The sequence below is a fragment of the Saccostrea cucullata genome, unplaced genomic scaffold (assembly GCF_032062105.1).
Source record: "Saccostrea cucullata isolate Sc308-1 unplaced genomic scaffold, CSIRO_AGI_Scuc_v1 ctg254, whole genome shotgun sequence".
Classification (NCBI taxonomy): domain Eukaryota; kingdom Metazoa; phylum Mollusca; class Bivalvia; order Ostreida; family Ostreidae; genus Saccostrea; species Saccostrea cuccullata.
Window position 1 is genome coordinate 139998 of NW_026924791.1, and position 16931 is coordinate 156928.

At 34.4% G+C, this 16931-nt stretch overlaps 1 protein-coding gene across 1 annotated transcript; it reads left to right on the top strand.

Moving 5' to 3' along the window:
- The first annotated feature begins 7031 nt into the window (after positions 1-7031).
- On the top strand, positions 7032-8488 carry LOC134267297 (uncharacterized). Its single transcript, XM_062749520.1, has one exon. The coding sequence runs from the start codon at positions 7076-7078 to the stop codon at positions 8486-8488; it is 1413 nt and encodes a 470-aa protein (XP_062605504.1). The 5' UTR covers positions 7032-7075.
- Positions 8489-16931: the final 8443 nt, after the last annotated feature.

The window sequence follows — 16931 nt, forward strand, 5'->3', positions numbered from 1 at the left end:
GGACTAAATTGGAAAATGATATTTCAAAAGTACAAAGCTAGTTATTTTGACGGAATCAGGATCCTACAGATATTTGGGTTGATTGTTTGCTGTTAAATACTAGTATCCCTTCAGGAAATTTTCACACATATTGAGAAGTTTACGGAGACAGCCGAGCGACAACCTTGGTAGGGTTCAAGCCAGTAAAAAGCTGACATAGAATAAAATCAAAATATTCTCAAGAACAAGAGGCCCATGGGCGTTATAGGTCACCTGAGTATTATGTAACAACTTCCCAACAATTGAATTTGATTTGTGTTTTAAACCAGAGGCACCATTGTTTATCACAACCATACACTTAGAATGCTTACTTTGGCTACTTTATACCCAGAGGTAGATCAGAGTAATAAAGAGAAAATGCATTTCCACTTTATCAGTTGTGCACCCATCACACAGGATCCACTGACCCTGGAGCCACATCTTTAAAAATTTTGGAAATTTTATAAATTTGATTTCATCATGTTGTTTATTAATACCAAAGTACAGATTTCAAAGCATTAAATTATTTTCAGACTTTGTACCCCCACCCAACCCTCCCTAGTACCTCTGTCCCAGGGGCCCAGAAATTAACCATTATGGAAGATGCAGCTTTCTTCGTCATAAATATGTACATGTACTAAGATCATTGGCATAATACCCAGGAGCAAAGGAAAAGATTTTTAAAGAATTCATGCAGTTTTACTATATAAATATTAGACCCTCGCCCTAACACAAGAAGCCCTGATCCAGGGGCCCTGAAATTCACAAATCTCAAAGAGGCATCCTTCTTTTCTTTTTTTTTTAAAGCTCTACATGATTGTGAGGATGACCTAAACTGCATAAAAGTTCGACCCCTATCAACTACTCTCGTCAGTGACATCTTCACGAAGCACTTTGGGCTGAATTATCTTCTCACCTAAAATGGCAGTATGGTCTCAATCTCAAGCCCAGGAGGGCTATTAACACAGTTATGTTTGTTTGTGGAAATAGTTAAAGAAAATTAGGAATGACAGTTTGTGTAAAAATGCGATTATTCAAAGATTTTTCTTACTTGCTCTCTAGAAAATATGACTTTTTAGTGCAAACACATCCAAATACATAACTCGTTGTTCGTTAGAATAATTTTATACCTATCAATCGAAGAAAGATCGTTTTTGAAATTAACTCAGTAGGCCTATATTTTTGTGAAAGTTTATGAGATGAGAAGAAAGCCTCTGTATTCATCTTATTTCAATCTTATAAGTGTTTCAACGAATCAAGTTTTACAAGAGATGCTTGTAAAACACTTATGCCCCCCTCCCCCAAATTGGAATTTTTCTAAGTCCAAAAGGGTATAACTCTGTCAAAAGTGGTGCGATCGTACTAGATATGCATCTGATATATCTGTATACCAAATTTCATTTCAGTATGTGCAAGGGTTGTGAAGAAAATGGACGGAAACTGCAAATAGTTGGAATTTTTCTGAGTCCAAGGGGCATAACTCTGTCAAAAATGGTGCGGCGACCGAAACAAAAACAAAACTTAAACTAGATATTCATCTGATAAATCTGTATACTAAATTTCATTTCAGTATGTGCAACGGTTTCGATGAAAATGAACGGAAACTGCAAATAATTGGAATTTTTATAAGTCCATGGAGCATAACTCTGTCAAAAATGGCGCGATTGTACCCAAAAAACAGAAGTTGACCTAGATATTCATCTGATATATCTGTATACCAAATTTCATTTCAGTATGTGCAACGGTTGTGAAGAAAATGAACGGAAACTATAAGTGGACCGACAGACAGACAGCAGCAAAGCAATATGCGGCATAAAAATGGAAGTTTACCTCCCACTTATCTCTCAAAGAATTGTGTAATTAAGGAGTTATCTTTTACGCCCATTGGAGAATTTTTATTTCATGTTGAGACACCACCACCACTTGTCGCTTAAGGGCTGTAAATAACTAAGAATGTACCCAACATTAACGGCCTTTGAACACTGAAGGATATTTTGTGCCATCCCCTAAAGTGACACCGGTCTCCACGTCCTGCATTTTGGATTCACGCCCGCGACTTTAGAATAACCCCCTTATTGTACGATACTAGCTAGAGCAAACGCCCTAACCACTTCGCCACGCTGACGACCACACACTGTAAGGACGACAGACCTAATTCGAAATTTCGCGCCACTGCACAGAAAGTCGCGCATCTGCCTTGAATCAGATTGACGTCATTAAGTAGAACTGATTGATTGATTGTATATTGTTTAACGTCCCTCTCCAGAATATTTCACTGATATGGAGACGTCACCATTGCCGGTGAAGGGCTGCAAATTTAGGCCTTTGCTCGGCACTTACGGCCTTTGAGCAGGGAGGGATCTTTATCGTGCCACACCTGCTGTGACACGGGGCCTCGGTTTATACGGTCTCATCCGAAGGACCGCCCCATTTAGTCGCCTTTGACGACAAGCAAGGGGGTACTGAGGACTTATTCTAACCCGGATCCCCACGGGGTAAGTAGAACTGAAGAAGACTCATAATGATTTTCTAAACCTAAAACTTATTAATCAAGTATTGAAATAACAACAATTAGCCTGGCGATAACAATTATTGTATTAAATAAAATAAAGATTTACAGAAAGAAAGAAAAACAGACGACAATTTCTGTAAGTAACAATCAACGCAAAAAAGGTAAATTTATATCCAAAAAAACATTTCGGCCATTCAGGAAAAACGACGTCAGAATATTTCAAAAGCTCGAATCTCTTGACATTCCCATTTTTATAAACACGACTATGCTTCCAAATCGTCGAAGACCGGATACATAACGAAGAGCCTGATTATGTTGGAGACTCTGCTGGAGTTGGAAAATTAAAACCTTTAGATTTTTATCGCTTTCTTTGTTGATTTTAAATTCGTAATCCAACAACTCAACCACCAGATGTGTGAGAATGATATTGCATTGAAGAATAGTGTGGGCGTATTACCATCGGGAGTTTGCGGGCACTTGGTTGTGAAGTGTTTGATATGTGAAAATTTAAATAAAGTTGCGATGGGGGTACACACCAAGAGCCAGGAAAACCAGGACCTAAAAATTTTTGATGTCAATTCAAAGCTTGGAACAGGTAATGATATTTACCGCGATATCCTCGAGGACACACACGGTAAAACTTCCCAAATGTGGAGACACAGATTCCGCTGTTGTGACATGTAAGCATCAGTCACTACAACATGTATATTATTAGAAAGGCAGTACTTTAAGGTAGTATTTTAGATGTATGAATTCTATACTCTGGTATTTTACTTTGCACAGCATATTACTTGTTCCGCACAGCTTTCCTGCCCAGCCATTTTTACACAAACAGGAAAATGTAGAATTTTCAATGATGCAAAGACCTTCATTTTGGCAAGGCAACTGGGTACATGTACTATAGTTTGTTAAAAGAATATTTTTGAAATAAAAAGTAATGATAATAAGTGATGCAATCTAATTGCAAAAATGCATATTAATAAATCTTGAAAGAAAGAGTAATGGTTACCTTTGGTGCAGTTGCCTGGCGAAGCACACGACACACACTGAACCACCAAAGGTATTATTGCAGCTTTTCGGTTGTGCCATTTTCCATTAAGAATGAGAGTAAAATTCTTAGTGATGTTTGTTATACGACCTCTGAGAATTTTTCACTCAGATTGAGTCACCATCTCTTGTCTGTGGTAGCTAAAGGCTGCAAATTTATACCTGTACTTATGGATCACGCCTTACTCCACAACCCTTTAGCAAACGGTTTGACTTAGACATAATTGAATGGTGATTTGGTAACCGTTGTGATCATTGAGACTTTGGTGAGTGTGCCCTCTGGAGAATTTTTCAGTCATATGGATACGCCATTATTTGCCGGTGGAGAGCTGCATGATATTTTGTCATATGCTTGGCACTCAGGGTCATTGAGCAGTGAGGGATCTTTTTCGTGCCAGCACACACTGCGACACGGGTCCTAGGTTTATACGGTCTTATCCGAAGGACCAGTCTCCCCGTTCCACTGTGGGAATCGAACCTGCGATGTAAGGATCAAGTCTTTGCGACTCTGGAGCAGTCGGTCTAACCACTGTGCCACATGGACGACTTTGAGAGTTTGGTAAAAATCCACTTCCTTGACATGCATCTCATGAAAGATAAATTATTTCAGCTGAACTACATGTATACTAGCCACATTAGCAGTAGAGTGGCAGTCGCTCGATTTTATTTTTTGGAAAAAAAATTTCCGTTTGAAAAATAAATTATACTACTCAGAAATGTTATAAATGCAAGTTTTAGAATTTTAGTCTGAAATATGAAGAAGAAGACAGGGATACGTGACCTAATTGCAGTATATACTAGTCCGTTTGAAAAATAAATTATACAACCAAGAAATGTTATAAACGCAAGTTTTAGAATTTTAGTCTGAAATATGAAGATACGATCACCAGAAGCAGAAGAAAGACAGGGATACGTGACTAAATAGCAATATTACCACTCCTCCTTTAAAATCAAAGGAATATGTTACAAAATTTGAACTTTTAGTACATTCTGACGCACATGCAAACGTCGACTAAACAGTATACTCGAATATACTAATTCCTTCCCTGGACGGATTAAATATAATCCCATTGCAAAGATTATAAACTTCTTTTGTTTCCCAATAGAAAAGTTGCCAAATTTTCATTAAACCTAACCATATACAGGTATTTCATGCAAATCCTCATTAAATGTAGAGGAACCATCGTGTTTTTAATTGTGTTATTTGAATGATACTGGTAACTTGATGTGAGAGGTATGGTATATTGTAAATATTTTATTAATTAATTTTAACTTTAATTTTGATAATGTGTCTTTATTGCAATGCATTGTAAAACCACATTTTATCGAAAGTATTAATTCTTTCCGATTCTGAAGAACTTCGTTCGAAAAAAGCAGCCTTCTTGTATAAATCAAACTCGAAAATTCTTTTTTCAGAAATCTCTATATCTTGGTGCATATGGCTTTAACAGCACTTTATACATGTATATATTAGATATATCACCTGATATCAAGACGATTGTCTAAAGCATTAATTTTAAAAATTCTTTTTAATCCTTTTTATCTGCGTGTTACTTGAAACGTTCCTTGTAATTCTAGATCTATCTGTCTTGTATGGATCTGTAAACAAAAGCGTTTTTGCATTTTTTAATTTAAATAATCAACATGTTTATTACCCTTGTTATGTTCCCCAAACGAAGTTGGGGAACATATTGTTTTTACTCTGTTTCTTATTATTATTATTATTATTTTTCTTCTTCTTCCTGGGTACTTTTTTGTCCGGGAATGATCTTGTAAACTGTTCGTCCGATGTAGGTAAAACCTTTTTAGGGTCAGTAGACATGTTATGTAGATTTGCGGAATCAAGGTCATTTTGCGCGCACGTGCTTGAAAGAGCGCGCACGTGCAACACGTGAAATGACCAATATAATGGATATTGCCGTAACTTTTCTATTTTTTGATGAAATATAGATGTTAATGTAAGGATACATTAGTAGTATAGACAAGCTGGCATGGTCAAAATAGCAAGAACTCACACGCATGCACGTGCGCTTCGCTCTGATTGGCTGAAACTAAATCAATATCTTTCTTGTTTCTTGTCATAATCCTTTGAAATTTTGAACATAGTCCTACATTATGAAGATCTACAGCATGATATAAAAGAATGTTCATGAAAGCATGCGCATGCGCGTGTGCTGCAATCTGATTGGCTGAAACTTTAAATGGCTATATTTCCTTTGTATTTTGACGAAATGCTTTGAAATTTGAAATATAGTCATGCATTAGGATATCCTACAATATGATATAGAAAAAAATTCATGAAATTACGCGCATGCACGTGTTATCTGATTGGCTGAAACTTGAAATGGCTAAAACTTGTTTTTCAACCAAACAGGATGGGATTCAGAATATAGATAGATATAGAGGACTCCTACAGGAAGGTATGGTGATCATGCTCGTGCACGCACGTGCGTGCATTTCGAAAGAGTGAAATTTAAAAAACCTTGAATGAGTGATTTTTAATACTTTTGGACTGAATGCTTTAATATGTAGTATAATAAAATGTATCGATAGTGTAGACAAGATGATATGGTTATATCGCACATGTATTCGCATGCGCACAGGTGCAATGCTAAAATTTAAATATAATTGGTATCCTTCTGGGAAAACGTTGTTAAAGTCATAAATGCACAGAGGTTGTCTTATTTAATGAAGCTTACCGGGAATATGGCACCAAAAGGGAGTTGGGGAGCGTTTGGGGAACATCTGTAACGGTTCCCGTTACAATTAGCACTAGTTACAAGCAGTGTTACTCTATTTAGAAACATAATCCACTAAACCTTATTAATCTCCATTGGGACAGGGTGATCCTCGTGTTAAATGTTTGTCTGTAATTGGATTAACTCAGCTAGTCTATCCAGTGATTTTAATCCATTGTAAGTGTGAGAATTTCGGAGGAAAAGAGACTACAGGCTACAGTGCTTTAAATATATTTTTTGTGGTTCCATCCAAGGTCACACGGGTTCATGCAGTCAGAGGTTTAAAACTTTGGAAATATTGTTATAAAATGTTGATTTTAATTAAATTCAAAACTTTAATATTGCTCTTTTTGTAAATTTTAACCTCCGTATTTCATTCCTATGCTGAGAAAAATAAATAATTGTTGCATTTATTTCAGGTATGTCGTTTAGAAATTTTAAAGTGAAAAATTAATAAATAGAGTGAATAAAAGGATGATTACATTGAAAAAATGCATGATGCACTTTGTCAGAATTGTACAGATGTGTACTTGCATGCTTACAAAGTGGAATTTTTTTTTTAATTAAAAAAAAATGAGTAAGTAACCAATAAGTTAGGAGCTGCATCTTTGCAATGTGTACAATTTAATCATATTTTGCTTTTTTAAATAAACTTATTCCAATCCTTTATTATAATATTGTTAACAAATATTCTACTCTCAATAATTAACTACTGTGTGACTTATACACATCATCTTTTGTATTTGCAGATATCGTAACCATGTCACGTCCAAATTCCGTTAAAAATGACAAAGAAGTTAACGCTGTTATCTTTAATATGAAAGAACAGAGATGTCTTTTGAAGAATTTACATACACTTGATGCAGAAGCTTCATATTCGTTAAAGTTAATCGACCTTAATAACCGTGGGATCAAACTCTTCTACCGACGGTTCAAAGACAAAGTGAACAAAATAAAGTCTCATCTTCAAACGGACGAAATTGCTCGTCTCAAAGTTTTAGATGAAAGTGGCAAAATGAAAGAGCTTGTGAAGCCTTTAAACATTACAGGTGCTCTTAGAATTGCAGATGCAGAAAAACGTCTGAAACTCCAAGGACGCGATCACCAAAGAATGTCGAGAAGGGCGATGCATCGGAAGAGTAGTGATGCACTCCCCGAATCTCCGCGAATGCTTCGTCCAAACACTTGCATAGGTAGTCTTAGAAGAGATTCAGTTCGTCCAAAACGCCCGAGAAGTTTATCCACGGGACGGAAAAGTCCAATTATTACTTTATCATCCCCCGTGGCTGAAAAACATTCAAAAGATGAAGTAAGCAACCAAAGCACTAGTGAAGCCCTGAAACTTGATCAAGCTGCATGTAGCCATGTTTCAAATGAAACAAAATTGCTGACTGTTCCTAACTCAATAGATTCTCATGAAAGTCAAACGGAAAACACACAGCAATCTTCTGCTTGTTCGGTTGTGGAAAACCAGTCTGAAACTGAAAAACAGAAACCAGCTTTTAACCAGACAGCAATTCCTCGTGTATTAGTAACACCAATAGACTTGGGTCAAATAACGGAGGGTCACGGGAATTCACAGCAGCATGAGGAATCAAATAAAAATGTGCAAACTGAAAAATCCTCAAACAAAAAAGTCACGATAGTGGAAGATTTCGAGACCTTCAGAAAATCAGCTGTTGAGAAAAGATGTCGAAGTAGAGGTTCTTCTATATCAAGAATGAGTGCCAATGCAGCCATGAAAGCGGGATTATTTTCTTGTCATACGCACAGTCAGGATCAATTGAAAGAATCTGCAAAATCCCTCTCAAGTCATGGGGATCACCTAGGAAACTACATAATAGACGATCCCTATGAAGAACGCCGTCGAATGCTACTAGATATTGAAAATTCTTATGCAAATAATCTACTGGAAAGAAAAGAAGAGTTTTTAGATGAACTTGATACATATATCACAATGCAAAAGACAGTTGTTGTTCGAAAGAATTCTACTGCAGGAGATGGGGATCCAAATGATCCACTTCAGACGCCGAAACATGGGGAAACTTCATTAGAAAAGCTTACTCGCCGAGAAATGAGGCTTTTAAGGGAACAAGCAAGGCGGCTATCGCAGGCAGAGGCTAAACTTCGTGGTTTAGATTTATTCCAGGATACACCGAAATGTAGGTATTAAAAAGGAAAAAAATTCAGAAAGGTTTTAATTGTGTTTTGGCAATGCTCAGCTCTTTCATACTACATGTTTAATATGCATTTAACAGGTCGGAGAGAATACTCGAAATCGGGTATTATCCGTGAAATCGCGTATAATACCCGATATTGGGGTATCGTTGAATCCGCGAAATCGGGTATAGGAGGTGTAATCACCTAATAAAACTTAACAATGGGATGGCGCATGTTGCCGAGTTAACTTTCATCTAGATACACATGTTTTGTAAAGGCATCACTAGCCAAGTAAGAATTTGGGCGTCAAGATTAATGCGCTCAGGACAAAAAGAATATAGTGTGAGCTCATTAAAAAATGATCTGCACACAAAAAGGCGTTCGATTTGCTTTATATTTTTCATAATGTTGAAAGTATATGCATCTTCATAATGTTCATTCCCAACACAACAGAACTGTAAAGTATCAGAATTCAGGAATTTATAATAATTTACACGACAAATATATACAATTTGTAAAAAATCAAATTATACGGATTTCACACACAAGATATGATGCCATGTATAAACAAGGGATTGTCTATCGTATCTAATTATGCATCATTAATTGTACTTTCACATTCATCTTATGCTTAAAATCAAATTTATTAATGGATGTATAAATAATGTAATGATAAAAATGTCTAAAATTTAGGCTAAAAAAACCCTCTTTCTCTTTTTTTGAAAATCTTTTTTTAATCATTCATACATATTTGCAGCATATGTCTTCAACATTTTAGCAGAGACAGTGATAGTTTCAGGAATACAGCTTTTAAGAGAACATAACTGTTGATTGTTTAAGGGTGAAGTCATCAAAAATTTTACCATTTCATGATCCCTGCGACTTCAAGGGGTGGGGCCAAAACCTTCTGAAAATTAATGCAATCTTTAACTGTGTTCTGCATGTGTCCAAGAGACCTCTCTTTGAATGTCACGGTCGGTTAAACTCGGTTATATATTTTTAATTGTAGGGAACATATTCATCAAATAAAAATCATATAGGTAGACAAAAAGCAACCTGTTATTTTCTAACACAATATGATACTACAAGTAACTAGAATTCATGTTTATTTTTTTAACACATTTTTTCATTATAGATGAGTATTAGGAAAAGTTATTGCCATGAGTAATAAATATCATAGATAAAAATAACTAAAAGAAAACTGTGAAATATTGTCTAGAACCAATCAGATAGTGCATTATATAGCATATTATAATGAGGTATAAGATAGCGATATAAAAAAAAATATAGAAGGTAAAGAGGTAAAAATTTACCATGTCTATCAAATAGTATAATAAAGAAAGGAAGTGGCTACAGTTTTTATGAAATTTTAATGTCCGATGAGGAATTATATTCCCCACAAGTAAAACAAGAGTTTCCAAGGCGCAATTGAACACTCCATAATTTCAGTTTGTTCATTAACATATTCATAAACGTAAAAACTATAAGAAATGTGAAATTTTGACTATGTAATTCATATTTCAATATGACTGTACCTCGATCTATATTGAGAAATTCAATGTATTAAAAGCTCATGAAAAGATGTACACATTTGACTTTTATTTATACCCCCCCCCCCCCAAAAAAAAGAAAATCCTGTTCATATGAACTTCACGCTCTCAATTTTCACACAAATGCATAAAATAAAGAAAAAATACTATAGCATATCTTGTATCGATTGAAATGCAACCAAAAAATTTACGGTGTCTTTGAATAAAAATTTCCATGCTAAATTGACATAAAAAAGATTCTCACCTTCAATTAGCTATTTTCAACCTGTTTTCCGTGGGTATTTATTTAATCTTATTTCATTTTCTCCTTTATAATAACTTTGGTATACAATTATGACTCGCTTATACTGTACTCTCTAACTGTTAGGAATAATTTATATTTCACGTGAAAGGGACGACATTGTTTACATTTTTATAAAAATACATAACACGACGTTAGTCGTTTAATTTCTTTAAAGTTTCACATTTTGTGAATAGTGCACAAATTAGAAAAAAGTATATGAGAATACTTTAATGGAAGAAATAAAGACAAACGAAGTAAAAAAGTTATTTGTTTTTAAAACTTATATTAAAAATATATAACGCCATTGTGTATCATTTGTTACCCCAGCGGTGTTTGTCGTGTGATTTTAATTTTATTTGACAACCGTATGAATAAGTTTAATAAAAATAAATCCACAAGATACTGATGTACAAGTAACAGTAACTGGCATAATGCGCCGTTGCTTTATAATTTTGTTTTTAAAGAAATTTTACGGAACAATTTCGCTACACATACACCTAATACAGTATTAAAAAAATACCCGAAGATATATCTGAAAGACTGTTTAAGAAGTTATTAATCATGAACAAATATACTTTTCGATAACGTCACAAAATTTATATACCTGAGCTAAAACTCAAGGCAGCTATGATGAAATAAGCAATTAAATGTCCGTCCGTCTTTCTATTTGTAAGTTTTCATTATGTGTCCAGTCTGTAATCTTTTCACATTTTCAACTTCATAAGAAAAGAATGTACAAATGTTAATAATTGATTTATGAAATTTTTTTTTTGATTTGTTAAAATGGAGACTTTTCAAGCCTTATTCTAAACCTAAAAATAAAAAAGACGAATATAGTGTGGGGTCATTAAAAAATCTTCTCAAGACCCACTGGGCCAGGAAAGCTGAAACTTATGTGGAAGCATGCTGGGATAACTAAAAATAAATTAATGTTAAAATCTGACCCTTTGATAAGCCACAATGGTGCCAAGTTTTACATAAAATATATGAATTTCGTGGCTTTTCTCAAGATCACAGGGCGAGATACTGAAACTTATGTGGAAGCATCCTTACATGATACTCAGGTGACCTATAAGGCCCATGGGCCTCTTGTTTAGAGTAGGATCTTAACCCCCGAATTTACCACTTCGGCTAAAAAGTTAATATGAAAAGCAATTGATATTCAAAAGGAAATATGATTATTTTCGAGGAATTGTTAAACTAAAGTGTGAATTGCAAGTCATCTCACAAGTCCCATCGACTTATAAGATGTAATATTGAAAGTTCAATCAAGTCGGTAAATTTGTTGTGTTTGTTATCCAAAAGACTCTTGTAAACCATTGATTTTGCATTTGTAGAAGAACAAGCTACAAGATCCGCGGAAGCCGACCATCTACTTCCAAAATTTTTCTTCATCCTGAAAATGCTGGATGCATCAGTCACAAGGGGTCCTTGTTGCTGCAGAGACGAATATAATTATTGAGATTCTGAAATAAGAATCAAGATTCAAAATATATTTTTGTTATCTTGTTTTAAACAGAAATGCATTCCAAATAAAATTGATCTGAGTCGTGTTATTTCGATTTTTAATAAATAGATGTATAGCTAGGAAAACGCAAGGCAAAAAGAAAAGGGGAATGAAAGGATTGAAATTCAAATGGTATTTATTGCAGCTACGAGGAGTACCATATTCGTTAAAAAACAGAGAACAAATTATTAAATACGAAGATTGATTTGGCATTTTCTTTTGAAACAATTTTTCACTTCAGTAACAGCAGAAATACAACAGCACAACTAGAGGTACTGTGAGCAATCAGCTCATTAAATGATATCCCCCGCCTCCCATATGTACAAAATGGCAGTGTCCATGTTTTGCTGTGGGAAACCCAAAATATGTGTCGGATCAAAAAGTAAAATAGTAGGTACACAATGGCAATATGTAATAAAGATTCTTTAAAAGTTTCATCAAATTTCATTTACATGTAGTGGTAAGTGGTTTGAGAGGAGTTGCGGATAAGAAATTGGTACCCCAAAGCGTATCGGACAGACGGACGTATGGACAGACGGACGGACATACTGATTACTATATACCCTCCCGCTTTTCAAGCGGGGGTATGATAATCTTGTATTTGTGTGTTGTAGAGAACAGAACTAAACATTGGAGCTTTTTTAGTAAGTCTATTATTATAAAAGCGAGTTAAGCTTGAAATTTTCTGCATAATTTCAGAAACAGAATATTTTAAACGTTAGTTAGCTTTCCTTTCCCTTTTGCATTGTAGCACTGCCTTCAACTACTTTTGCAGTAAGATTTACTGTGAAAAATCTAAAGCTAGGCACTACATTTAATTTTGAGTCAATATCAAGCTTTCAATTAAGTATAAAATAAAACAAACAAACTTTTTTCTTCCAAAAGTCAGATATCTTTGCTAAATTAGGTACCTTTCTAACAGTACTTTACAGTTCAATATGTTTTTCACAACTTTATAAAATGCATTTAGTTTTCTTGCTCCAAATTTTCTGTGGACATTTTCAAGAATGTATTTTAACAATTTACTCAACTAAAATTTATTAATTTAATTTCCATTGAAAGAAATATTGATAAAATACCAGTGTAACTCTTCTGTGTGGGAGAAAAGAAAATGTGTTTGTGGTTTGGATTCTCAAGAGGTGCGATTTAATTCTGTTGCAATAAAAAATAGAGTTGTCTTCCTTCTACCATATTTAGGTTTGGCCATTTCTTTCAGAATTCCTGTTGAAAGAAAGGGACTAAGGTAGAATTTTCGTTTCAGGTTGATTTCTTTAATCAAACTCGTTGAATTTGCTTTAAAATTAATTGATTTCTTGTAAGCTCTAAAAAGCACGTTAAAGTTAATGGTTATCTGTAAGTCTTGGAAAGGAGACATTATTAAGAAATAATTTTGCATTTTAAAGGGACATGGACACAGTTTCAGCTAAAAAATTTCAAATTTATTTTTCCTTTTTTTATGTTTACAAATTTTAGACTAAGATATTTGTAATGATGATCAAAAATTTAAATTTTAGTTGTCTAGATACAAGATATATTTATAGCTTCAAACATTTGTAAACAAGGCCCGTGATGTGTTTTTGTTTACATAGGTTAAATATACTAATATATATTCGTTCAAATCAGAATTTTTCAATAAAGAAGTTAAATCTATATACGATTGGACAGTTTCTAGTCATTTGCTGAACATTTTCTTGTTGTAAATATATTTTCTACATGTAAACGAAAAGAAGGCACGAGCCTACATGGCTATCAATACAAACTGAACTTCTAACTACAAAAATTGACTTGGAGCATCACGCACATAAATCCACTTGTAACTGTCCAATGACATTCATTTCTTCAAACAAATGTCCTTATTTTACATCTCTGAACATATTTTTAGCAAGCAAACAATACATATTCAACAAATGAATGTTCACCTTTTATTAAATTTCTAAATATTTTCAAGTTCTCTTTTATATGCATATGTACAAGACACACTTATTAAATCAACTTAGATATTATAGTAGATAACAATAGAAAAACATCAATTAAAGATGATAGGGTATCTGGTAAAGGGAATTTTAGTAAGTAATTCGTAGTACTTTTGTTCAGAATTTTTATTTGAATAGCATGATACTATGGATGATGTTTAGTGCTTTTATGATTTAAAATGGCCTATGATATATTTCAATGAAAATTTTCCAAAGTTTACGATCATTCTTTTCTATATTTATCACTCAAAAAAAAATTGCTACCCCACCCGACCAAATTGGATTGCCTTCATTTAACTGACTTAAAAAGAAAAATTTCACATGATTAAAAAATATCAGCATAAAACCAAGACAAAACAAAAGAATTGGGTCAAGGAAGTTTTTTGACACTATATGGATTTTTGTACTGTATATTTTCAAGTAACTGTAAATTAGCGTTACGTTGTTGACCTTACATTATCAGACTAAATTTCAGTCAATCTTTTGTCTAAGTGTCTCAAATCACACACATAAAGTAGATTTAACAGAGGCAAATTCCGATTGATTTCCAGCAGTGATCCACTTCTCCAGATGTGTTGTAACTACATGAAATTATGGGCGAACTGGTGCTTTATCGCAAGTAGTTCTGATCGGTCATTACATCGACACTTAATAAAAAAAGGACAGATAATGTCCATTGATTGCACAAAAAATGTACATGTATCTTATGAAGCTTTAGCTAGATGAAACATACGGAGATAACAGACAGCATTCAAGATCAAAAGTCAATAAAACAATACAAAATAGGAGAAGAGCAAACACGAACCTCCAAAAACATCGAAGGTAGGATCAGGTGCCATGGAGGAGTGATCATCCCCCGCCGACTGGTCACACCCGCCGTGTGCTCCTTGTCACGATCGGGAAATAATGGAAAAATCCTTTATCAATTAAGTGTATAAATAATGAACTAACAATAATTATGAAAAACGTCAGTCGGTATTTGACTCATTGAGAAATTGTATTTACTGACAAGGTCATTGAATCGACCACAGAACTTATGAAATGATGATTTTAAACGAGACTACTGGTATTCTTGTTTCATCAACTTTTTTGTCAATAATTTACCCCGCTTTAGAAATTGTTCATACGTAGAGCATGCTCTTGCGTATCGAATCAACGAGATAAATTAACTCCGTATGTAGGTGACAGGCACGTAGTAACGGGGGGGGGCTGTTCCCCCTACTTTTATTTCTTAGTATTACTTTTACTATTGGAAATGGTTATTGAAAATTGAAAGGCTGGTTGCCAACCCCAAATCCCCCCCCCCACCTCCCACACTTTATACTACAAGATAATGATATCAAGGAAATATAGTATTGAATGCCCAAAAAAATGGTACTGAAAAAGTTGGCGTTGAAAAAAGTTATCTCTAGCCCCCCCCCCCCCCCCCCCCCCCCCCCCCCCCCCCCACTTCATTGAGGTGAGCTAAAAAAAACCTAGAAATATCTAGCTTGTCTCATTTCATAAAAATCCATTAATCTAAAGTTCAAGTAACCCTTCCTGTTTGCGTCTTCCATCTGTGCCAGACTTTTAATATTAATCTTGGGCAAAGTCCTTGACAATTTCCTTCCCTTGACATCATGGGTTTTTACAGTTACCCCTTTCTATCTGAATAAAATTCAATATACAGGGTGTCCCAAAACATATGTTACACTTTTAAACCCTAATAAAAATTTTATGCCTCAAGTTTCAATAATGAAATTTAAAATGCATAATAAATTTTTGTGAAGCATACCGTTGTCACAGTTTCCTTATTAATCATCAATATTTTTTCTTTAGAAAAACATATGTCATTTTACAACATGTTCCAAATGACGACCCTTGAATTAACTGAAGTTTTTATTTACCAAGCTTTAATTGTAACATATATTCTAACAGTTTAACATCAAATCCATTCACAAACATGTAAATTAGTATTCTGTTGAGGACTTTCATAACAGGATGTTGTTTTCTCATGGTACTAATGACTAAAGTAGCAATTTTAGACCAATAGTGAAGTTTTACAATTTCTACCAGCTCTTCACATGAAAGTTCCATATCAAAATATGATGACGTCATTAGGACATCATTATTACCTGACTCTTGAAGAGAAAGTTCTCGAAATTTTGTCAGATAAAATGAATGCTAATACATTAGAAGTTGACAAAATATCTTTTTGAATGCTTTTAATTTCATAAAGTTATAGGTGATTAAAAGTGTAACATATGTTTTGGGACACCCTGTACATACTAGCTTGTTCATCTTTTTTTTCACTCAAAAATACTGTTATAGAGGTTACAGATAAGTGCCTGCACAGTCATTTTTGCTAAAATATACAAAGTACCTTTCACTTTGTTTCAAATAACAATACAGTGCATTTACCACAAACATTAGTTAAACTTCCTGTGTTGAATGACATTTTCATGTTTGCTCCTTTGGCTTGTTTGAAATTAGCCCTGCACCTAGCATATGAATTTGATTCCAGGCACTTGATTTTTCTATGAATTTCTTCGTCATGCTTTTTTGGTGTGAGCAAAATTCTTTAACACCGCACCAAATGAGATTTAATCTTCTAGTGAAAATTAAATCTACTTAGCTTTAAAGGTTGGGCACTATAGGTTATGTCCAGAGAGATACAAGGAAAGCAGCCACAATAGTTGTTTGCATGATTTTATAAGTCAAGCTCACGTATCTCAAACTCAAGGGAATTCATAAAAAAATGTTGAGATATCCCAGGATTTGAGATATCCAGGCTAAAATACTTATAGAATAGAGGGTTGGAATTTAAAAATAAATTTGACACATCCATAGTATTTAAGATATTGGTGACTCAGTATTCAAGATACTTAAGTTCAACACTAAGTTTTCAGTGTGCTGTTTGGTCTTTTCCCCCCACATACAAAATATATTGTACTGTTTAACCCCCCCCCCCCCCCCCCCCCCGAAATGATTTTCGAGTGTTTGGGCAATTATCATTTTTTTGGCTTGTCAACTTTTTCAGGTAAGTCAAATTTTTTTTTCTTGCTGACTGCCCCCCCCCCCACTTTCAAAAACGATGCTAGTTGGCTGGGTGATGAAGGTATATTGCTGCATAAGTAAGGGAAGTTGACGATAGAAAAGTTAAG